The sequence below is a fragment of the Echeneis naucrates genome, chromosome 12 (assembly GCF_900963305.1).
Source record: "Echeneis naucrates chromosome 12, fEcheNa1.1, whole genome shotgun sequence".
Classification (NCBI taxonomy): Eukaryota; Metazoa; Chordata; class Actinopteri; order Carangiformes; family Echeneidae; genus Echeneis; species Echeneis naucrates.
In genome coordinates this window covers 17,949,166-17,972,716 of record NC_042522.1, presented here as the reverse complement: position 1 = coordinate 17,972,716, position 23,551 = coordinate 17,949,166, and the positions used below count along the sequence as shown (strand labels likewise).

At 41.2% G+C, this 23,551-nt stretch overlaps 2 protein-coding genes across 4 annotated transcripts in view; both read left to right on the top strand.

Annotated features, from left to right (window-relative positions):
• The first annotated feature begins 475 nt into the window (after window positions 1–475).
• On the top strand, window positions 476–20,337 carry tnpo1 (transportin 1). 2 transcript variants are annotated; one of them, XM_029515454.1, is made up of 25 exons: window positions 478–663; window positions 863–979; window positions 2,390–2,465; window positions 3,103–3,252; window positions 3,642–3,748; window positions 7,634–7,767; window positions 8,106–8,187; window positions 8,870–8,992; window positions 9,162–9,280; window positions 9,604–9,664; window positions 9,849–10,020; window positions 10,246–10,398; window positions 10,503–10,728; window positions 10,856–11,027; window positions 11,559–11,645; window positions 11,733–11,840; window positions 12,263–12,421; window positions 12,957–13,044; window positions 13,126–13,224; window positions 13,323–13,418; window positions 15,250–15,325; window positions 16,263–16,362; window positions 16,450–16,524; window positions 16,807–16,946; window positions 17,043–20,337. In XM_029515454.1, the coding sequence occupies exons 2-24, from the start codon at window positions 875–877 to the stop codon at window positions 16,912–16,914; spliced, it is 2,676 nt and encodes an 891-aa protein (XP_029371314.1). In that variant the 5' UTR covers window positions 478–663; window positions 863–874; the 3' UTR covers window positions 16,915–16,946; window positions 17,043–20,337. The 2 variants fall into 2 exon arrangements, with proteins under 2 accessions (XP_029371313.1, XP_029371314.1); XM_029515453.1 differs by lacking the exon at window positions 17,043–20,337 and having other exon boundaries at window positions 476–663; window positions 16,608–16,943.
• A 694-nt stretch (window positions 20,338–21,031) lies between these two features.
• The window catches only part of LOC115051683 (FCH and mu domain containing endocytic adaptor 2), a 35,198-nt gene continuing 32,678 nt past the window's right edge, over window positions 21,032–23,551 (top strand). For both annotated transcript variants that reach the window (XM_029515242.1, XM_029515241.1), the window contains exon 1: window positions 21,032–21,255. In XM_029515242.1, coding sequence (XP_029371102.1) covers window positions 21,223–21,255 — 33 coding nt within the window. In that variant the 5' untranslated portion in view covers window positions 21,032–21,222. The remainder of the gene's footprint in view (window positions 21,256–23,551) is intronic.

Here is a 23,551-nt window from a genome sequence, read left to right as displayed (position 1 = left end):
GCAACGCAAATAAAAAACCCGCTTTTGGCACAGTTTGAGGCGAAATCATACAAATTAAAATTAAACAGATAAATCAAAACATTAAAACTCCGTGTTGCGTTTGGTTTGCCCTAGCATCCTGAGACGGAATAATTTCCCAGATCAATAACATAAACTAGCTCTGATGAGGTAATGTCATTCTGTCCGTAGCAGTGTGTTTTTGTGTGTTTTTGTTCAGTTTTTCAGCAGTAATAAATTCCCCTAGATGTCGCTCAAGCTGCTCAAATTAGCTACACAACAGTGACGTCACGACGCTATCAGATGCGTTCACATGCTATCGGAAAAAAGTGTGTAAGGGGGGGGTCACCAAGTCTTTCCTCCCCCCCTCCCCCCAGGCAGAAAAACGATCTAAAATAACGTCGTCCAGTCTAAGGGATGTTTGCGAGACTTAGCTCGGGGGTGATGTCTGGATGAGGCAGGGAGGGAGGGGGTGGATTTGGCCGGTCCAGCACTAGGACCCCTCTCCGCCGTGTGTTGTCAGCCGACGAGGCGGCGGCTTTATATGCGACGCACCGCTGTGTGTTTCCAGCTTGTTGCGAAAACGGATGTTCCTCCAGTAACAGGCCCATGTCTGAAAATCCAGACAGACTGTCAGCAGCCCAAACAGCAGCTATCGCGTAAGAGGTAAATATATATATATATATATATATATATATATCTAAATATGTGTGTTGTGTACATAACGATGTTTAAGGGGGAAAAAAAACGAATTCACCTGAACGCAGCTCCTGCGTCAAAGCGAATTGAACGTTGACGTCGTGTTTTTTTTTTTTTTTTTTTTCCGCGGCCGTTAGCTGAAATGTTATTCCTTTATCCGCCGCAGCAGCGCAGCAAGATGGAGTGCGACTGGAAGCCAGACGAGCAGGGACTTCAACAGATTTTACAGCTGCTCAAGGAGTCTCAGTCGCCGGACACGTCGACGCAGAGATCCGTTCAGCAAGTATCCTTTCTGCCCCGTCGGCCCCCCTCCACACTGCCTCCTCCAGCTAAACGCCGATAGACTCAACAGGCTAGCCTTAGCTCGGAGTTAGCCGGGTGGTGACCGTTACAGCGCCAAAGGTACGCAGGTGTTCAACTGGTAAAATAACCAAAATAATAATAATTAATTGATTCATGTGTAAAAAAAAAAAAAAGAAACAACAACAACAAAAATAACACAAAACTGGCAGGCCGTGTTGTGAGATGTCGGCTTAACCTGCGTTAATGAGAGGTAAGGACTCGTCGTGTGGCAGGTTCGATCCGGCCTGCTCTGTAATGTCCTCAACAAGAACTACTGTGGAGCAGAAAATGTAAAAACAGCAGCTCACCCATCATCCACGATTTTACGGATCTGAGAAATAATGCCATTAGGATTAACCCACTAAAGTATATTAGCGATTGATTGCATTTGAAATTAACCACCTTAAACCAGAAATGCCACCTGTGCTTTTAAGTTTCTGTGTATGATCCTATAATAAATGCATCATTATCACGGATTTACAGTTCTCCAATGAGGGGCCTTTAAAAAAAAAACCCAGACAAAGAGATCAGGACCTGCAACTGTTAACAAAACAGAAATCAGAATAAAATAATAATGTGAAATGACAAAACTGTCTTCTCCTTTGTGAAACCATCGCTTTGGCTATATCTGACATTATGGAGGGCTGTCAGGATTTGCTCTGCATTAAAATATTCAAACATGTTTTACAAACGACTTTGATGGCTCCCAAACCAGATTACTTGGCAAAAAGGCATGCATTAGATGGAGACGTGAGGTAAACAGCAGTGGGTCTGCCAAACATGGGGATAAAAGCTGCCTTGGAAATGTGGTGTTCAGTAGTTATGGCTGTCTAACATGCAAATTGCATTATAAATCTCTCATGTAGCTTTTGTCAGAGGCAAATGTGCTGCAGAGTTTTACACGTCACCACATACTTTTGCATTAGGGAACAATTATTACCTACTGCGCCGTGCTGCTAGCCTTATGTTTTTTATGTGGTTGCATGCTGATCCTAAATGATTTGCTTATGTAACACTTCATATGCTCTGTACCATTATCCCAGACCAGCCATTGTTCTAGCCTTAAATATTCCATCTGGCTGGGGAGATTCATTAATTGGTCATGTCGAATGACATATTTATGACCCCCTATAAACATCCTCATCTGTCACACATGCCTTTATCCTGTTTAAATTCCAACAACACTTGGCTACATAAACACCTGCTCTTTCTACGTTTCTTCAGCTGAGGGAGAAAAATCAGTTTTTGTCATGATTATCATGTTACAGATTGCAGTGGTAATGCTCTCACAACCCTTTTAACATGCTGTCTGAACAGTTAGCACCTTGTCCTCCTCAACCACTTTCATCAGAGACTCGAGCAGCTCAACCAGTTTCCAGACTTCAACAACTATTTAATATTTGTCTTGACAAAGTTGAAATCAGAAGGTAAGCTCTCTCCCTGTCTTAATGTTGTATCTGCACCGTGTTTCAGAATCATCTGATGGTACTCTGTTTTGTGAACATCAGACATGCCATTTTTTTTTTTTTTTTTATACAAAAGCTCAGTGACAGATTTGTCTAAACCATGACTCGGCTGACCTAATGGCATCCTTGCTACAGATGATGCGGCACTCAGAATATGGGTCACTCTAATTTTAAACCTAATTCCTGGCACCACTCAACTCTTGGCTTGACTGTTTGCACAGTAGATGACCCAAATGTTAAGCGGTGTTAAGACATTTTGTGATGTTTTTGGTCTGTTCCTTATAATTCAGCTCCAACAAGCTGTAAATGTTCACAAACAGAAGGACGAAAAACAAATGTATAGCCATCAATTTATAATGAAGTATACATAGACAAGTTGCGTTCACCTGTTCCAAAGATTACTTTAGTACTTTGCACATTTCAGAGAATTTTTTTCAGGTTCTAGTCTATATTGTGCTGCTTTTGTGAACTGTGCTGAGTTGAATGATAAGGAATGTGACGGTAAAAAGGTTAATGACTCTCAGTCCACTGGAGTATTTGTGTTCAACTAAGATGCTTTTTTTGACAGTTCTTTCATTTTTATTCTTCACCCTCAAAGATGAACCAACGCGGTCCCTGAGTGGCCTTATACTAAAGAACAATGTGAAAGCTCACTATCAGAACTTTCCTAATGGTGTGTCTGATTTCATCAAGAGTGAGTGCCTCCAAAACATTGGAGATGCTTCTCCTCTAATCCGGGCCACTGTGGGTAAGTTGCATCCTGTGGGTTCGCTGAATGTGAAGTCTTTGGATGGGATATACATCAGTCTAACATTTAAATTAAGATTTACTTATTTGCAGACATTGAACCAATAGCTAAATCCTTGTACATAAAATAAACTATCAGTATTTGTAGCAGATGAGGTTCAAGGAAACTGAGGATGCCAATAAAATGTGTAGCAGTTCATAATTTCAAAACAACGTAACAACAATACAACAAAAGCATTTAGCTTCCCTGGCAATGATAACAGAAAAATTGTAAATTTGATTCTTGTTTTGAATTTTTAGATCTGTTTAAGGTTGCGTGACACATCACTGTCAGGGTATTCTTTGTGCTTATGTAACAGTTTAACCAAGAGCAAATCTTCCCAATGACAGGTATCCTCATCACCACGATCGCCTCCAAAGGAGAGCTACAAAACTGGCCGGAGCTTCTACCTAAACTCTGCCTGTTGCTGGACTCTGAGGACTACAACACATGCGAGGTGAGGACGGACTCAGTGATGGGAATGGGAATCTTGTGATTGATTGCGGGATCAGATTAATTGCTGCTTTGGTGTTCATATTGCGATTTCTTTCTACACAGTTAAATTGGCAAGCAAGGAAACTCATTGGTTACGACAAAACCATAAATGGCAGCAATTTCTCTTATTACTAAGGTTATTTTTCATAGCTCCACAATATGAAAATGAGCAACAAATATTTAAACTAAACACAAACACAATCAAACAGAAGGACTTTTTGTCTGATTGAAGTAAAGATATAATGCATGAAAATGTCAGTGCACAGTAAACCTGTCTAATGTCCATTCCATTCAGAAGCTGCCAGCTCCTTGGGCCTGAACTAAGTTCCCTAAGCTCCCAACCTATTACATCTCCAACAGTCTGGAGTTTCCTTTTCTTAAATACTATGGAAAATTATAAGAAAACCTGTGAAGGCAAGCAGCACTGCATGCCTGTTAATTTGTTTGTTTGTTGTGGTGAGTGTATAGAGCTGGGTCGGCAGTAAAGCAGCATCTGGATAGCATCCTGCTGGCCAGATGAACCAACAGCAGTCTCACAGCTAGAGCTCCGGCCACAGCTACAGATTATTCAGCACGGAATTATTTATTCTCTTTTCATCCTTTTTTACCAGAATAACCATATGACCCCATTTTTTTGGCATGACGTAACCAGAGAAGCTTTTGTTAATGTGCAAAAGGAACAGTGTTGTTCTACTTTTACAATGTAAATTGTCTAGTTTTTTTTCCCCCTCTGAACTCCTGGGCCTGGCCTTTGTGTTTTGATAATTATATTCATCTCCCCTGATTGCTTAACAGTATAATATCAGTGCTTGAAAGCATCCAGTAGAAAAGCTTAATGTCATTAGGTTTTGATGATATCAGCTCGCCCACAGTTGCTACATTGAAATGCGTCAGCCACTAATGTTACAATCGAGTGGCTGGCAGAGGATGTTGGATCAGTTGATCCGTGTAATGGCGCCGCACCCGTACTCATACTCCCATAAACCTCCTGGCCGTTAATATGCCACCAGATCACCAAAGGGAAGGAGGCTAACTTAGAGTGGAGAACATGTACAAATGTCTTGTTGAAGGGCATTTGAAATGTATCCTCACCACGTAGAGACAATATGATTATCTGAAATTTTAACTTGGTGGTGTGACAGCTTCCCGAAGCTGTAACACCATAACACACCCCCCACCCCCCCACCCCCTTTTTTTTTTTTTTTTTTGAAAACTCAGAAGCTGAGATTTAGGTCAGCTATTTACTGTAGAGGATCCTGAATTGTATGTGTGTGCAGGGCTTCACACTGGACAGTAATGTAGCAACTCCACATAAGACTCAAGCAGCTTTGAGGCTGGAAAGCTTCTTAACCTCCTATATTGAATATGGTCAAGTTGTTGCTGAATGGTGAAAAGGTCTTTCTATTTTGTGGTTAAACGTGCAAACAAGATTGAAATATCTTAAATATTTTTAGATTTTCAGTCTGAAACTGGAAGTTTGGCTTGCCAGAATTTAGTTTTTAGCATCAATGGGTTGAGACAGAAAAAGATTTTTCCCCACCATTGTACTTTCAGTCATTGGTTTGGTGACAAGCCTTCTTAAACAGATGTGGCAAATTTTCCCAGAGAAATTAATGGCAAATGTGATGCTTAACAATGGATTTAATCTGGTACAGAAAGTGAGAAATAAAAGGCTAGTCTTTTTTGTTTTGGTTTAAATATATTTCTTCTCCTGTGGATTTGTGAAACCAAGCAGGAAGAAAACAGCAGCAGACCCACACACTGCAAGTACCTGCAGCATGTCAAACTCATTTTTGAGGGTGTTGTGTATTGCCACAGAGAAGCCTTCATACTCTCATCATAACTGACACCAGAACTTGGGATATCTATTTTGGGAAGATTTTCCGCAGCTGCCAGCGTTCAGTTTTGGAGTTGCATGTATTTTGTAATCTCAGCAATGAGAAACATGTTACAACACATTGGCCCTGGGCCTTTTGATCAGTCTGAATGTCCTCTGTGTTATGGATTTCTATATCCATGCAAAATGATCCTCCTGATCCTGAATTACCCTCCTTGTAAAGTAAGAGGGTGCAGCGAACTCATTCCTCCATCATGTTGGCTGGAAAAGCAAGCTTGCTGGTTTGGATGTTGTGGCTGACTGGTGTGCTGCCTGTCTTGATTGTGGTCAAAGATCAGCAGTTGTAGGAAGAACCCTGTGTCACCACTATCTCTGCATGCTCTATAAAAAGACATGAGCAGGTGTGTTGGATGCCAAGTGCAGTGTTGGTGGGTGGCTTTATATAGTCCTGCCCCGAGAGTACTTTTACTGTTTTGATTAATGGGAGTTGGAAATTGGTAACAATGGTGTTGTCAGGGTTAGTTTTGATGCTGCTTTAATGGAAAATGATCATGGATGAAAATGCTGTAGCTCATGTTGCCTATAATGTAAAGTCAAGCTCTCAGGGCTGGAGTCTGAAGAGGTTTAGTTGACTAAATGCATAAGTGTCTCTTTCTCGGCTCGCTGACATCTGCATGACTGACATTCTCCAGTGTAATGAGCGTCCTTAGCCGGACTGGAAAGGGAGATTATACTTCAAATGCTTCAGCGTCACTGGAATGTCTGAAGGCCACTCCCGGTTCTTTGCTTTCCTCTGTTGAAACGCACTCACACAAACACCTATATTACACTTTGACGTCAGCAGGACTGGTCCTGTGTTCTACCCCGCATGTTTCCTCATGGTTTGAGTGACAAAAGAACAGCAAATCCGATCAGCCCAAATCTGCATCATGATTAATTTGTGAATTTGACCAAGGTAATTAGGGATATGAGGATACAGTGGTGTTAATTTTTCTTCAGTTAAATGATTGTGGGGAGTAATAATTTCAATTTATACATTTTTTACATTTATAGAGTGAACCTAATAATTCTATTAGAGGCTATTACAGATTTCTGTCGGGTTTGAACTACTACATTTGTTCTTGTATATGGAAGGTATAAAGCTGGACTAATGGATTATAATTGGATTTAAAAATCAACAAAACTTGTTTAGTTGTCTTAATCAGGCTTGATTTGTGTTCATTGGTATTTTAGATTTGATACCACTCTGCTTTATTGCATCTATAAGTGAAATTGATGTGCTTTAATAGCAGATCATGTAATCACAGACGTGAAAGGAAATCACCTGTTAATTTGAAGCTGGCTGCTCCCCTGCAAGCTGCCACTGAGGAAATGTTGTATTTCAGCAGGAAATTGGCTTTAATCACCTCAATTGCACTTTGTCTTCATCTGTTGTGACCTTGCCTCAGTCTCAGCTGCCTCAGTCTTCTTCGTCTTATTTCATCGCTCTCCTCCCTGCACATTTTTCTGAGGCCATTCTGTATCTGTCATCTGAAGAGCAATGCCGACATGGGAACAGTTTCCATGGAAACATGTTTCAGACAGCGTCAGTTGCTGTGCTGTTTCTTGTATCTGCTCTTCCTACTGCATTCTTTTTTTTGTGAGACACACTGGTGTCTGCAGCATATCGTGAGCATGCATACTAACCATCTGTCAAGCAGGTAGTAGTAGGGAAAGTGTGTTTGAAGGTTATTAGAGCAGAAGTGGATGAGCAGACTGTAAGAATGAGAAATTAATAAATAAATAAATTTAAATATATATTAAAAAAGAACAGCCCAATAAAAAAGGTGAATCAAATACATTTTTTTAACCCTAACAAATTATCATTATTATTACTGCCGCTGTTAATGAGTTTAAATCAAATGTAGCTGTAGCGGTAGTGGTCATAACTGTGAAATCCCACTCTGGAATTTCTCTACACAGTCTAGCTGTGATAATAATTTTTGTTTCCTGTCTTTCTTTGACCCTCAGGGGGCATTCGGAGCCCTGCAGAAGATTTGTGAAGACTCTGCTGAGATCCTGGACAGTGACATGTTGGACCGTCCTCTTAACATCATGATCCCCAAGTTCTTACAGTTTTTCAAACACAGCAGTCCTAAAATTAGGTAAAAGGATTCTCCTTAAGCCCTTATTTGGATTAATTATAATACGACTCCTCATGCCTTCTGCAGTGTAGATTTATTCCTTCTTATTTATTAAAAGATAAGGGCCAGAAAAATGTATGGAACATTGCAGTTGAAGGTATTCGCAACATTAACTTTAACAGTGAAAGTCTGTGTCTCTGTCTGTCTGTGTGATGTTGCTGCATGACTGTGCAAAAGACTTTGGGGGTTAAATCAGTGGCGATGGGGCAAAGAAGCAAAACAGAAGCTGCATTCATAGCATGCACATGTGAGGGAAAACACACGGATGTGACTCCTAAGTGGTGGTTATTGTGTTTCAGGTCTCATGCCATTGCCTGCGTCAATCAGTTCATTATCAGCAGGACTCAGGCTCTCATGCTGCACATCGACCCTTTCATCGAGGCAAGTCTGATGGTTATGCCTTGTCATCTCCGTGCAGTTTGACATATTGAAAATCTGCTCCTCCTCCTGCTTCACTAAATAATAGCCACTGCAGTGACCGTTTGTCTGCAGTTTACCTCTCAGTGTTGTTCTATGGAGCCACTGGGTGTCTGTTCTACGCCTCATAACAGCATCACTGCTTTTGATTCCCTGTTAATTTCTGTTAATTCTCCCTCATAAAAGGACTCAGTTTTACTGCAGTATCATTAGAATGATTTTATTGACAACAGAGAATAAAAGCCTTGTTTGACTTATCACTGGAAGAGATAAGTCAAGAGAGTCAATGTCCTTATAAAAGAGCAAAAAATATCACAAGCAGGAAGCTAATAGATTATATTTGTTTGTTACATGTACCTCTGTTAAACCTCTAACAAATTAGCTTCTTGGTGGTTTTTCATTGCAAAATGTAAAGACTCTCTATCATTAAAATAGCAAGCTTAGAAGAGAACTGAAAGAGTGAAGATCTCTGCACTAATTGAACAGAAATGTAATATGGGAAAGTACAGCGGACATTAACAAACAAACAAGTTGCGTTTTTTTTTTTTTTTTGCTCACCGGATTGAACACAATAGACTAGTGTCACTAGTAGCAGAGGGAATGGTAGATACTATTTGACCCCTGGTGTCTTTCTGTCCTCTTGTAGAATCTCTTTGCATTGGCAACAGATGATGAGCCAGAAGTGAGGAAGAACGTGTGCAGAGCTCTGGTCATGCTGCTGGAAGTTCGTTTGGACCGTCTCCTGCCACACATGCACAACATCATAGAGGTGAGTTAGGCTGGGGAGGGAAAATTCTCCTCTCTTGGTGGACTGTTATAGTGTGGGGGAGACACCACTGATTTAAAAATGAATAATGGTGGATTAATCCTTCTCTCACATCTCACAAAAGCAACACCCATTGTATTTTAATGTCACAATTCTATTTATTTCATCTCAGTACATGTTGCAGAGGACTCAAGACCAAGATGAAAATGTTGCCTTGGAGGCCTGTGAGTTCTGGCTTACTCTGGCGGAGCAGCCGGTGTGTAAGGAAGTGCTGTGTGGGCACCTCTCCCAGTAAGAGTACACACACACACACACACACACACACACACACACTGTGTAGAGACTCACACTCTAGTGCTAATATTGAGAGATGTTGATTCATAGCAGCCTTGGCTGTTAGTTTCTCAGGACCTTGCAGTTTGTGGATACTTTTCTTTCTCACCGCGGGTCGGCTGATTAAGAACCCCGGCTGTTGACCTCGACTGTAACATCTGTCACCAAACTGTCACATTAAACTGTGCCCACAGCCAGAATCAAGTGTGAGTGATCTGTTGTGGGCTTCGACCTCTCCTTGCCCTTTGTTCTCATAATTTTTCCTCCGGTTTCCGCTCCAGGCTCACTCCAGTGCTTGTCAACGGGATGAAGTACTCTGAGATTGACATCATCCTGCTCAAGGTCTGTTTTTGCAGCCTGATATTTGTGCCTACAGTCAAGAAGCCCGTGTGAATCATGACTATGAATTGGTCTCTGTGACTGACTCTGTTGTGGGTTTTATGCATTTTACCACAGACGTTGATGTAATTGCTAACAGGATGTAGTTTGAATATACAGCTCACTCATCCGGTAAATTTATCATCAGGGTGACATTGAAGAAGATGAGGCCATCCCTGACAGTGAACAAGACATCAGGCCGCGCTTCCACCGATCACGCACAGTAGCCCAGCAGCATGAGGGTGATGGGATTGAGGAAGAGGAGGATGAGGATGATGAACTGGATGATGATGATGATACTATTTCTGATTGGAACCTGCGTGAGTTCAGTGATTGTGCACCCCAGAGCATATAGTTTTTGTTTCCTTATTGGCAAACTGTCACCTCTCACTGTTTCCCTTTCTGTGTACTTAGAGTCAGAAATAAGTGTACTGATGACTTCTCTTGTGTTTCTGTGTACTTGTCCATGTGATGTCTGTATGTTTATCCGCACACTTGTTTGTATGTGTTTGTATGAATGTCTGGTGGTGTTCTCTCCACATTAGGTAAGTGCTCAGCAGCAGCGTTGGATGTGCTGGCCAACGTGTTCAGGGACGATCTGCTGCTGCACATTCTGCCCCTGCTCAAAGAGCTACTTTTCCATCCAGAGTGGGTCGTTAAAGAGTCTGGCATCCTCGTGCTTGGGGCGATAGCTGAAGGTATGAAGAGAAAAAAGTGTGGGCAAAAAATAGGGATTGAAGGTCAGAGTATGGGGTAACTGCCTTGATATCGTTAACACTGCGGTTTTTGTCCCTGTCTCCAGGCTGTATGCAGGGCATGATCCCATACCTGCCTGAGCTCATTCCCCACCTCATCCAGTGTTTGTCTGACAAGAAGGCACTGGTGCGTTCGATCACCTGCTGGACTCTGAGCCGCTACGCCCACTGGGTGGTGAGCCAGCCCCCAGATATTTACCTGAAACCCCTGATGACGGAGCTGCTCAAACGTATTCTGGATAGCAACAAGCGTGTGCAGGAGGCTGCCTGCAGGTACGGCCATGTCTTTCACAGCCCATCAGGAACCATGAGCTACATTTGGACATTTGGAGCATTCACAGTTTTTCCTACGACAACAAAATGTTTTGTTTCCTCTCCCCTCTTTATTCCCTCCTACCAGTGCCTTTGCCACTTTGGAGGAGGAGGCTTGCACAGAGCTGGTTCCCTACCTGGCGTTCATCCTGGATACACTGGTGTTTGCTTTCAGCAAATACCAGCACAAAAATCTGCTAATTCTTTATGATGCGATAGGAACGCTGGCAGACTCAGTCGGTCACCACCTGAATAAGCCGGTATGCAGAACATAAAGAAGGACTCAGTTTCCCTTCACTTTTCTAAAGATATGTAAATTTAGCACAGACTCTTCTGACTTCTATTCTTATTAGAACTCAAATTAGAAATGGTGAGTGTACTTTCAGTTGTTCATTGCCCAGAAGGTAAACAAGCAGGAAATCCTTCATGCTTTCCTGATTTATTTGTGTGAATGTTTAGTCAAATACATTAATATCTTTCATTTATTTTCTCCCAGAAAGTCTGTTTTAAAAAAATAAATAAATAGAAAATAGAAAACATACAATCCAAATAACCAAAGACACATGAAAAACATGTACATTCAACATACAATAGGATGTTGCAGTATACAGTTTTATTTAAACATGATCCTACAAAAGAAAAGACAAGTGACAACCTCCCAGTGTCTTCTTGTATATACTGCATTAACCAGAAGGAAGGAAGTTCCAGCTCATATTGTAGTAGGTGTGTCTCCCTCCTGTGTAAAGAACTCTCAAAGTTTTATTTGCCACTGTCTTGGTGTTACTTCTCAGGAGTACATCCAGATGTTAATGCCTCCACTAATCCAGAAATGGAACCAGCTGAAAGATGAAGACAAAGATCTCTTCCCTTTACTAGAAGTGAGTGTCTAAAATCTGCAGCTTGCTGACGGTTTTGATGATAAAACACCAGGTCACTGACTGCATCCCCACCCCGACTTTCCTCAGTGTCTGTCATCAGTAGCCACTGCCCTGCAGAGCGGCTTCCTGCCCTACTGTGAGCCTGTGTACCAACGCTGTGTCAACCTGGTCCAGAAGACCCTCGCTCAAGCCATGGTGAGAGTGTAGGACCCTCCGATGTGTGCACACACTCTGAATTTACATTTTATTCTTACTCTAACGATAGATCAAATAACTGTTATGTAAAAGGAGTCACGCGCCACCAGGATGTTACAAGCATGGCTACAAACAAGTGCTAATGTTGCTCTGTGTCTGATGGAAATTGTTCGCTAACATTTTCAGGTTATCAGCTTGATTAAGTAATAGGAGGTTAATGTGTGCAGCTTGGTGCACTGCCCCCAAGTGCTGAAAAATCAGTTGCTCGCTTGCAGGTGCTCAAGTAAACAACATTATCTGAAGGAAATAAGTCATTTCAGGATTGAGAACAGACTTTACTTCATAACACTTTGATTGTCAAGCTGTTGGTGACTGTGCAATCAATGTCTCACCATGTTTTGTGTTGTCCTTCACTCTTCTAGCTTCATCAGTCCCAGCCTGACCAGTATGAGGCCCCTGACAAAGACTTCATGATCGTAGCTTTGGATCTGCTCAGTGGACTGGCTGAAGGTTTGGGAGGCACCATCGAGCAGCTGGTTGCTCGGAGCAACATCCTCACCCTTATGTACCAGTGTATGCAGGTGAAGAGCTGTTAGTCAGTATTTCCCCATAAACAGATTTATTGGTGATGACCTGCCACACTATCTATCTATCTGTCTATATAAATGAAATATTATTTCATTCCAGTGCATTTAGACTCTCTGGCACTCTCTCACACATAAACACATTGACAACAGACCCACTTGGAAAAATCACCAGTGAATGAGCCATGAAAACATCCAATATTTTTTTGTTTCACATGGATCTTACTTAGACCTTACTTCACCGTAGAGCTGCGCGCAGATTCCCTCAACGCCTCCATGCCCAAACTTCCTCTCTCTCACTCACAAACAAGCACAGAAACATATTTGACCATAAACCCATCCATTAAAATTGATTGAAAACATGTACCCGTTCATTTGTACACAAAGTGAGACCACTGGCAGCGTGCTGAGAGCTAAGAGCTGACCACTGACGGCAACAGAGCTTTAACACTGCCAGGTGTATCAAATCGCCTACCTGGTAAAGTGAATTTGAAAACGTGACTTGCATTTCCCACCTTTTGTTATTGTTTAGGACAAAATGCCAGAAGTGCGTCAGAGTTCGTTTGCTCTGCTGGGAGATCTGACCAAGGCTTGTTTTCAGCATGTCAAACCGTGCATTGGTATGTTCTGTACACTATGAAATAGTGTTTTGGAACAAGTCATTAGTCTGCTGCTAAAGTGATTTACTTTCCTTCTTCCAGCTGATTTTATGCCCATACTGGGTACTAATTTAAACCCAGAGTTAATATCAGTGTGCAACAATGCAACATGGGCAATTGGCGAGATATCTATACAGATGGGTAAGTGCTTCACTTCTATGTAATTTTCCTAATACGTGATTTAATCAATCCGTTATTTTGTGAGCAGCAACAGATTTCTTCTTTCCTTGCATCCGCAGGGCCTGAAATGCAGCCGTATATTGCCATGGTGCTGCACCAGCTGGTGGAGATCATTAACAGGCCCAACACCCCAAAGACTCTGCTGGAGAACACAGGTACCACTCGGTGGCAGTGCTGAGCCAGCCAGCCAGGTCGCCCTGCACACACACAGGGAGGTGCCCACACACTCTGATTCATTCAGCCAGGATTCACCACACACTCACCATACGCTCAGTAGGGTGCCTGTCCTGCCCTGAAGCCCTGTCCAAAAACCCTTCCCAAGCCATGAACCTTACAGGTTTCGCTGGTCTCACTGAAGATGTTAAAAACACCTCCACCGATTGGCAGGCTGGCTCACAAACTGAGCTGAAAGAAATGTAATCCCAGGAAAAGACGTGTTAAATTCTTGACCCAAGCGAACCATGTAAGTGCTCAGTCTGGCGTGAACTAATGTGACTGACTGAACCATCAGGTCAGGTAGAGTACGTGCCAACATGTTAAGTGCAGGCAGTGAGTGGTAGGTGAGTTCAAGCCTCACATAGTTAACTGTTACCACAAGTCAGACACATCTACTGAACACTGCTCACGGATGATTAAGAGAAACACTTAAACTGACTAAATGTAGGGCATCTAGTCTACAGCATTCTTCAAAATAAAAGGTTACACTCTGCTCTTGTTTCTACCTGTTGATTTGGAAACATAAATGTCAAAAGGACACATGCAAGTGTTTAGTGTAACCTGCCAAAATAAAAGTTTAAAAACTAGGGACTCTATAGACGTGTTCCTGTTTGTTTGCTGTCAGTTTATTTGTTGCTTTTATTTACTGTTCTTTAAATGTGGATGCATATCTGCCAATAGATGTTAAATGTTGTTAAGAATGGCCAATGTTTGATGCAGGATACACAATAATCCAAACAACTGTGTGATGCCAGCCTCTTAGTGATCTGTTCATGAGTTCACCAGTTGTTGCATGTTTTCAATCAAGGAAATTTTTAAAAACACAGCACATTATTGAACCAAATTGGATCTTTTTGCTAGTTTACTTGTTTTAATTAGTAAAATGTGATTTATATTTTTTTAAATAAATAAGCCAGCCATGTAAAGCCACAGTTAAATCTGGGAATGGCAGTAGATTTTCAGAGTGCGTTTCAGCACTTTTCATTTGGCCTCTGATCAGCTGATCCTGCACTGAACTTTACTCTAATGAGCATACCATCTGCTTTCTGCATGTGTCATTGGACTGTTCATAAATGCCTGTTTGTTAATGAGAATGTTGCATAGTTTTGTGTCTTTTAAACTTAGGTCCTCCCTCCTCTCTGCCTCATAAGAACCTGCTGTGCTGGATACTAGTCTCCCTCCATGTAGTTGGCTTGGAGTAATCTGTCATTTCTTTTCAAAAGAACAAAAAGACATTTCTGTTTTTTATGGTAAATTAACATTTGTGAGTTTAAGGGAGAAATCTCTGAAAAAACCCCAAAAGTGAACTTGTTCAGACCAGTCGCACTCTCATGCTGCACCTTAGCTAACCTGCGTCTTCAAACTGAGACCTACATTTTTAAAACCAAGCTAATGAATTTTAAATCAGTCTCGTGATGAATTCGAGCAGCTGATATGATTTTTTTTATTTATTTTTTTATTTTTTTCTTCTGAAAAGCAGATGCCATTGTTTGCCTTTTTTCTATGAATGTCCTGTCAGAGTTGTCAATGTGTTCTCCCTTAAACGTGTTGTATGTTTTTTTTAAGAGTGTCATATTTTACATTCCTCCCCACGACTGATGGGGAAGTAATAATCAACACTAGTGAAATCTTCTGTTTATTATCATACACAGATTCTGTTGATTTATGTCTCTGAGTTGTTTGTTTTTTCTTTATTTTTCTCCTCCCCTCCTCATTGCTCATGTCTTGGTTGGCGTTTGGTGGTGTGTAACCGTGATTGCGTTACCTTAGCAATAACAATTGGTCGTCTTGGTTACGTTTGTCCTCAAGAGGTGGCACCCATGCTACAGCAGTTTATAAGACCCTGGTGTGTATTATTCAATCTTTTATTTAATTCATCTTCTCTCTGCTTTCTTCTGATCTCCTCAGCTGTCTCCTGTTGCTCCCTTTCTCTCCCCTGTAGCTCACCTCCTCTTCTTCCTTCTCACTTTCCTTCTCAAAAGAAATCTTTTCAGTTGTTTTTTATTTTAATTTATTTTCAGTTTGTAATCATTGCCAACCATGTGACTAACCCTGTCCTCTTTTAGGTCCTACTTGTGATTTGTTTTTGCCTCAGTAGCACCTTCATGTATTATACATTGATTTGTTTAATTTCTAGTTGTTTTTTTTGTCATTGTTAACTGTTGCTAACAACCTAAAAGATGCATGGGATCAGATTTGTCACATGCCTGCTGGTTCAGCAACAGAGAAAGGATGCAGTCTTTGCTGCAAAAGAGCACTCCTCGATCCCTTTCTCGTTCAGTATTCACCCAGCTGCATGTGCCTGTCCCAAAGTGACCCCAAACCTTCTCTAGTCAAAAATAAAGTAATGTTATCAACAAGGTGCTATAAAATGAGGTTTCCTGAACACACTGCTCAGATAAAAGTCAAGTTATAAGAGCTCAGAGTAGTTGTGTTTAAAAGTAAAAAAAAAAGAAAATAGTTATGATAATTATCTGATTTGTTTTTATTTTAATCTGTTTTGTGTGCATGCTTAATTTGTTGTTCTTGTTTTTATCTGAGGTAATGATAGACTATTTTCTCCTCACATAGAGTTTAATATCTATTTACTGATAAGGAGTACAAGTATGGATCATTGTAACACATTGACATTACATTTTTATAAAGGTGGAAATGTGGTATATTTATTTCTAACCACTCTGTTAGCTTATTGATTCATATAAGGCTTTAGTCATTCATAGTGGCAGCTCTTAGCAGATTTTTTCCCGTTGCTAAAAGTTTAATTGGGATGTCTCTGTTGTCAGGTGCACTTCTCTACGAAATATAAGAGACAATGAGGAGAAAGACTCTGCGTTCAGAGGAATTTGCACAATGATCAGTGTGAATCCAGGAGGGGTAGTGCAGGTGAGACCCAGCGCTGACATGATGCTCACGATGTGGCGGCTGCCTCTGGATGTTGAAACGTTGCCTCATCTCTCTTCTCTGGAACAGGACTTTATATTCTTCTGTGATGCAGTGGCCTCCTGGATGAATCCAAAGGATGACCTCAGAGACATGTTCTACAAGGTAAACTATTCAGGTTGGGATGGGACATTGGTATTCAATTCTTTCTCTCTCTCTTTTAATGATAGTAAAATTGTGAATTTCAGTTATTTTGGCCTCCAGTGTCGAAGAGCTCCCCTCATGCCTTTACTCCTCCACCCACTTGTGCTCTTATCTGCCCCCCAGTGGAGGATCAGCAGCATCTACACTTGACACTTGCAATAACCCCATCATGCACAGGATCTATTTTGAAATGCAGTGCTCCGTTATAATGTGGTATGAACTTCTGTCGGTGTTCAATTTCAGATCCTTCACGGGTTTAAGAACCAGGTGGGAGAGGAGAACTGGAGGCGATTCTCAGATCAGTTTCCCATGCCACTGAAGGAACGGCTGGCAACCTTTTACGGGGTGTAACCGTTTACACAGCAGCGTGCCTCATCATTGGGGTCGGTTTACTGCTGCAGAAGATCTCATGGAATACGTGCTGTTTTTCCATATTGGATCCTGCTGCATTTTAATGATCCCTCTCTTTGTGTGCACAGGTCCTTCACTATGGGAGACTAAACGGGGAACCTCTTTTACCCAGGGAACACGTTACCCTTTACTGGGGGGAAGGGTCTGCCTGCTGCGGGGAGGGAAGGGGTGCGGACCCCTCCCTGGCCTGGTGGACGGGGTGGGAGGGTGGTAGTGGCTGCAGTGCTCAGAGCCCCTGTTGCACAAGGCAAAGGGGGAAAGGGACCGGCAGTACAACCTTATCATGGGAGGAAAATTCATCTAATCACATCTCAACTGGAATCAATGAAATTTATCACATTTTCCTATTTTCCCCTTGAAACTTTTTTTTTTCTTTCTGTCAGCCAAACTACTGAAAAGAAATGTAAACAAAACAATTGAGAAAGCTGTGCAAAACTGTAAAGCATTTTCTCTTTATTTTAGTTCGATGATGAGTTTTCAGCTTGGAGCAGACTCAAATTTATAATCACGTCTGCCTGGTGTCACGGCCTGTGGTGGTTTGATGACACAGAATCCTGCCAGTGAAACTGAAGACTGTTCTCTGTTAAAGCAGCAAAGTTTAAGGTTCATCATCAGATATTTTCTTTAATTGCACCAATAGCTTACAGCTAAGGAATAGCATCTTGTGATAAGACTGCCTCGTATGGGACCCATCTCTGGAGAAGATCAATTAATAATGCTGGGTATAATGAGGAATAAGTCATCACCTATATAGTCATCAGATAATTTCAGTGTTCCCATTCTTTAACAGGGCAAATGCTGTTAATTACGTCACTTGAGAGCACAAGATTTTCTTTTTAAGAGCAGCTTTTCTGGGAATAGGTAGCATGCTTGTATCATTGTGAAAAGCTGTAGAATATTAGTGATGTGTGTTGCGTTTGACACCTGTCATTTCCCTGTAATAAGGTTCTTATTTGACCTTGTGATTTTATCTATTTACAGTACTTTTCTTTTGTTTGTTTGTTTACTCTACTGCAGAGTCACAGCAATCAGCTGTAATGTAGCATGACTGGGTTTACACGCCAAATTTAGGAAATCTTGGCTGTGATGTACCGTTGGAGTGAATCTCTCAGTCTGGTCTTGTGGTATGAATGTGACACAGACATCCATCAGCAGGCATAGCAAAGCTTTAGATGTGACAACGATCCTTCACGTTGTCTGAGGCCTCGTGAAAGAAAAAAGCAGAAGGATGCTGGTTCGCTTTCTGTGGGTTGCCCATCGTCTCCATTTTCTTGAACTTTTGAGACCCCACGATGACACAAATCCTGTCTTTTTGATTTTTAGTGACTTTGGCTGTCAGGACCGCGCAGTCCTTCAAATCAATGTTAAATATGTTTTTTTCAGTGTACTGAACTTTTCTTACTGGTTGTTTTAGCTTCTTGTGCTAAGAGCATGATCTTGAGGATGACTATGTTATAATGTTTTGGATGGTTGTGTTTTGTGGGTTACTTGGATGCTTTCATCTCTTGCATGTTGGTGGCCCCTCACACCCCAACATATAGTGGGAAGGAGTTTACGGAAGGGAGGGGAGCTTCAATTACAAAAGGTTTAAAAAAAAATAGTACATAGTAACCACTTAGCTATTGCGACACTGGGACAGTTAGGACTTATAATAAATCCTTTTATTACCCCATAGCTGGATGTATAGTTTTTAAATACTGTGAAGCTACAATGTTATTGTCTCTGTTTTGTTATGTTCGTTTTTTGCAATGTTAAATTTTATGAAATGTGTAAGTGTTTAAGTTACACATAGGCTGAATGTATTCCATGATGGGTTGGGAGAGCTGAGAGGATATTTATTGTTATTAGTATTATTATTGTTGTTGTTATTGTTTAGGTTTTTATTTTGTTTGTTTTTTACGCCCAGCCAGTCATTTTTCCCTCTGCTGGCCAGAGTAATACCTGCAGTATTTTAATCTTGAGCAGTGCACATGACATGCACTTAGATTTTAAAATTACAAGTGCTTGGAAAAATTGAAGATGTAGCCAAACCCCTCCACAATATAACATTAATGTCAACGCAGATGAATAAAAAAAATGCAAAATATAGCTGCTAAAAAATGTATTTGCCTAATGCAATAAGTCTCTTCATGCAATTTGGTTATCAGGCTGTCAAAGTAGTTTAGTGTTTCATAAAACTTAAACATTGGTGTCTTAGATTTAACATTAATGACAGTGGTTAATGTAGGACAAAATGCATCATGGAATACAGAAGCAAATACTTGTACGTGCCACAACATTTTGTGTTTAAAAGTGATTTTTTTGTTTATTTGTTTCTTTGTTTGTTGTTTTGTCTGTCACATTCCAGCTGTTTGGCATGCATTAAAAAAAAAACAGAGTGATTACGGCTTGGTGTGTGTACACAGTCCTGTTATTCTTCCATTGAAAGAGTGCAGGTCTGTAAAACACACAAAACAATCCCCCCACCATTGCTGTGCTGTATTTCTGACTCTACTGCTGCTATACATTGTAGTTGTGTTTCACTACTTGAATATGTGTTTTCTGTGTGTTAACCTCAGGTTGTCTGTGTTCAGTGTTATTTGTTCCTGTGGTTTCCCCAACGTGTACGCCTTTATCCACCTCTCCATCATCTGAAGATTAGTAAAGATGGGTAACCATGGGTGTTAATTGACATTAGTTATAACACAGCTGTCAAAATGTGATTAAAATTACTACACAGGGAGAAGGGGTTAATTTGGAAACGGTAACTTGCACATACTTTATGTACCTTTTTGTCAAAAGTGATTGTTATCAGGCTACAGTGAATACACATACTAGTGTAACATGTACGCAATGCCTTGAGAGCAAATACGTTGAGGTTTTGTTGGTGTTTTGCAATAGATATACAGTATACTGTACCTAAAGGAACAAAACGCCTAATTTAAAAGCTAAGTAATAGGTTGGCAACTTATGAACATGTTATAAACATGATGTTTGCAAATGTAGGTTTGACTTTCTATGAAGCTTTATTGAAAATTTGTATTTTATAAAGCACCCACCAATATTAAGGAATGTCTAGTCAAAGAACTCCTGTATTCTCATTTAGCCTTCAAACTTGATTAGACTATCTGCCTTCATCTTTTTTGCTATTAAAAGCAAAAGCATCATTTTGATAGACATGGTTTGAGTTATTTTTCTTTTCATTTTTTTTTAAATAAGCTGCTGAATTTAAAAAAAAGTAATACTTTTGGGGCCACCAAATATTTTGGATCATGCAAAGAATCTATATTGTACTGTAGTAATTTTGTAATATTTGTAAAATGATATAGTGAGTGTGACTGGTTACCATTGCTTGAATCTGTACATTGTTCCAATAAATTGTTTACATTATTGTGGGTTTGTTTTGTTTTCGATTATTACCATACAATGAAACTCGTTGGAGGAGTGGTCTTATCTTTTATCAGGCTGGCTCAGGACTCTGCAGCAGTTTGTCAGATCACTATTTCTTCTGATTTTTAGTGCTGCGCCTTCGGGCTCATTGTCTGATTATGATCAAGTGCTTATTCCAAGTTACAAAAAAATAAAATAAAAATGTAGAATAATGACAATTTGCACTTAATTTCTAACACAATAATGGAATCAACACATCCATCTGAGTTGATCTTATGAAGAACTTATCTCTGAAGACAGATCCATAAAATATTTACATTTTTATTGAATTTATTTTCAGAACAAAAGGGGCATATATCCCATAATATTTAATATACACACACATTTGGCATATATATTCCAGAGGGCAACGAATTATATTCCTATCATCTAAAATGTACATGCAAACCTTTTTTATTATTATTATTATTATTCTAATTAGTTAATTAATTTCTCATTAAATTGCCCCCCCCCCCCATCCATCGGTGTTGGAGTTTACGCGCAGCACCTGAAGGCAGCACATCCACTCCCTCCGGCCGCCATTAGCAGCGCTGTTCCGCCCGGATCCCGCTGCCTGTCTGCGGGAAGAAGGAGGAGGAGGAGTGGGGGTGGAGGGGGGCAACGGCCGGCACGGTGCTGCCGACTGGAGGTGGAGTTTAAAGGTGGGGAGGGAGAAGGAAGGAAAGAAAGAAAGAGAAAGGCAGACAGAACAGAGAGGAGGTTTGTGTTGTTGTTGTTGTTGTTGTTGTTTTTCGGGGGGAGGGGGGCCACAGAAGGACGGCGGATGATTGACGCTCCCAAAGTTGCGGTAAAAGAGATCTTCCCGAGCAGCGAGACAAGATGATAGCGCCGTTCTTCCTGGAGAGTTTCTGGGTAGGTCGTGTTTTTCCTTCTTTCCGCCGGCGATGGTTCCCTATTATTCCCTGACGGTGTTCCCTCCCGACCATGTCCGTGTCAGCCCCGGACGAAGCGCTGTTCCCGCTGCTGGGCGGACGGGAAGGGACGGGAAGGGGGGTCGGTGGCCCGGTTGTTGGGCTAACCGCCCTCCAAGCGCCGGGGGCCTGACCGGTCAGCGTTCCCCGGCTCATGGTTCATGTTGCTTTGTGTGATTTATATATTTATATATTTAAATATATATTATTTTAGCCATTCTGGGATTTGGGCCTCTGTGAGTCCATCTAACTTGAAAAAAAAAAAAAAACTCAGGGAAGCCCGCCCCCCTTTCGCCTCACCGCTCCCACTGATTGGCCGCCGCTGGTTCGCTTGGAATGTTGATGGTCAGTTCCATGAATCCCATTGGTCGCCTTCGCCTGTCAATCACAGCCGTTACGCGTCATTTTCTTCCGTAACTTAAGTTTCAGTGAGAGGCCAGATGTTTAGCTTAAAAAAAAAAAAAAAACACCGATTCACCTTTTTTATTTATTTGATGTTTTAATATTTTAATAATTTATATTTCCGTGCTGTTGCAGTATCACCATGCTTGCAGTTTGTTTTTATTTGCTAAACTCAGGTCATTACTCTGCTGGTCATTATTTGACGTGGCTGTGTTTTCGCAGCTTGAGTGTAAAAGTTTAATTTCATTAGCAGTCTGTCTCTCATTTGGCCCAAAACACGCTGTTATCAGCAGCTCTAACTTCGGTCATGTACTGCTCTGGGGAAAATGTAGTCCATGTTGTGTATTTTTAGTTACACTGAGTCATATCTGAACATGTGTGCATGCTGTTGTGTCTTTGATGAGGTCTTATTTTTCACTTTCTCACTAATGGCACTGGATCAGTCGGATAGCTGAATGAGATATTTTGCATTACACAAGTCATTTTTCTCTGATCGGCTGTAGAAACAGCTTTTGGAAATATAGTACTTAGATTATTTATCACGATGAGTAGTGCATGTCCTCTGTGAGAAATGTCATCAACATAGTGTCTGTATTTTAATTTTAAATGCAGCTCTACTTTTTAGCTCAAGCTGCTGACTAAGCTGACTGAAAACTGCATGACGTGAAAGTACAATGCTGTCAACCTCAATAGCCTTTTTATGTCCAAAGGAGACTTCATCATTAGCTAAATGGAAAAGAGGAGATCCAAGACGCTCCTGATTCTTCAATCTGCCCTTTGTGCCCTGCAGTGGGGCAACAAGAGAATCCAGTGATGGCAAAGATCAGCTGTGTGTTTAACATGCAAGGCACACACACACGCACGACACACTTGGCATCAGGAGACGCATCCATTTCCCTTTGACTTGACTACAAATCATCACCACAAGCAGAGACAGACACGCTTGGCTTAAGTTTCTTGTTGTTTTTTTTTGTTTTGTTTTCCACAGCCTTCAGGTGTACACACCTGTAACTTCCTCATGTCCTCTTTTACTCTTGCAAACATATTTCAGGCGTTTCATTTCCTTTTATGTAATCTTGGCTTGACTCTGTGGTGCAGACAATTTCTCCCCCCTCAGCTGAATAAACAAGTTCTTTTGAAATTAGGAGCCAAACATGGTACAGCCGTGTTGTTTTTCTGTCTTGTGTTTTGGCACTTCATTGGTCACTTGGTGCAGCGTTTCCACTCACAATATTTACTTGTAGGTCTCATTTCCCATTTTTCTCTTTTTGCTTGTTCAATGAGCTTGAGTAGTATCATTCCCTGTGGTCTGAGGATGAAAGCTTTTATTGTAAAAGTGAACTGTGTGTCTCTCTGCCCTCTAGTCCTGAAATACTGATTAGTGTGGCTGCAGGTAGTGGAACCAGAAGCTAATGCTCCAGTTCCAAGCCTGTATCCATGATGGGCTTATGTCTAATGTGGAGTCTGTTAGCCTGTAGCCTGTCATGGGAAAATAAGATGGCAGTGTGATAAGCAAACAGTGTTGATAGCGCCAACAGCCCCCAGTCAGCCGCCTTCTCCCTGGTGTCTGTGCTCTGCTACTTTCTCGCACAGCTTATGCTCAGACGTGTGAAGTGTTGCGTTAACACAGCAAAGGCTGAGGTCAGAAGAGGAAACGGTCAGTATTCTGACATGACATGCTTCCTTTCGGCTGGCCCCCTTTCATCAGCTGAGCCTCAAACACACAAACAAAGCAGCCGCCATATTGCCTCAGAGGAAGGTCTTGTTGAGCTTGAGCCATGAGAACTGCTTGAAGTCTCTACAGTGTTCCCAGAGGGTGCAGAGATCTTAGTCAA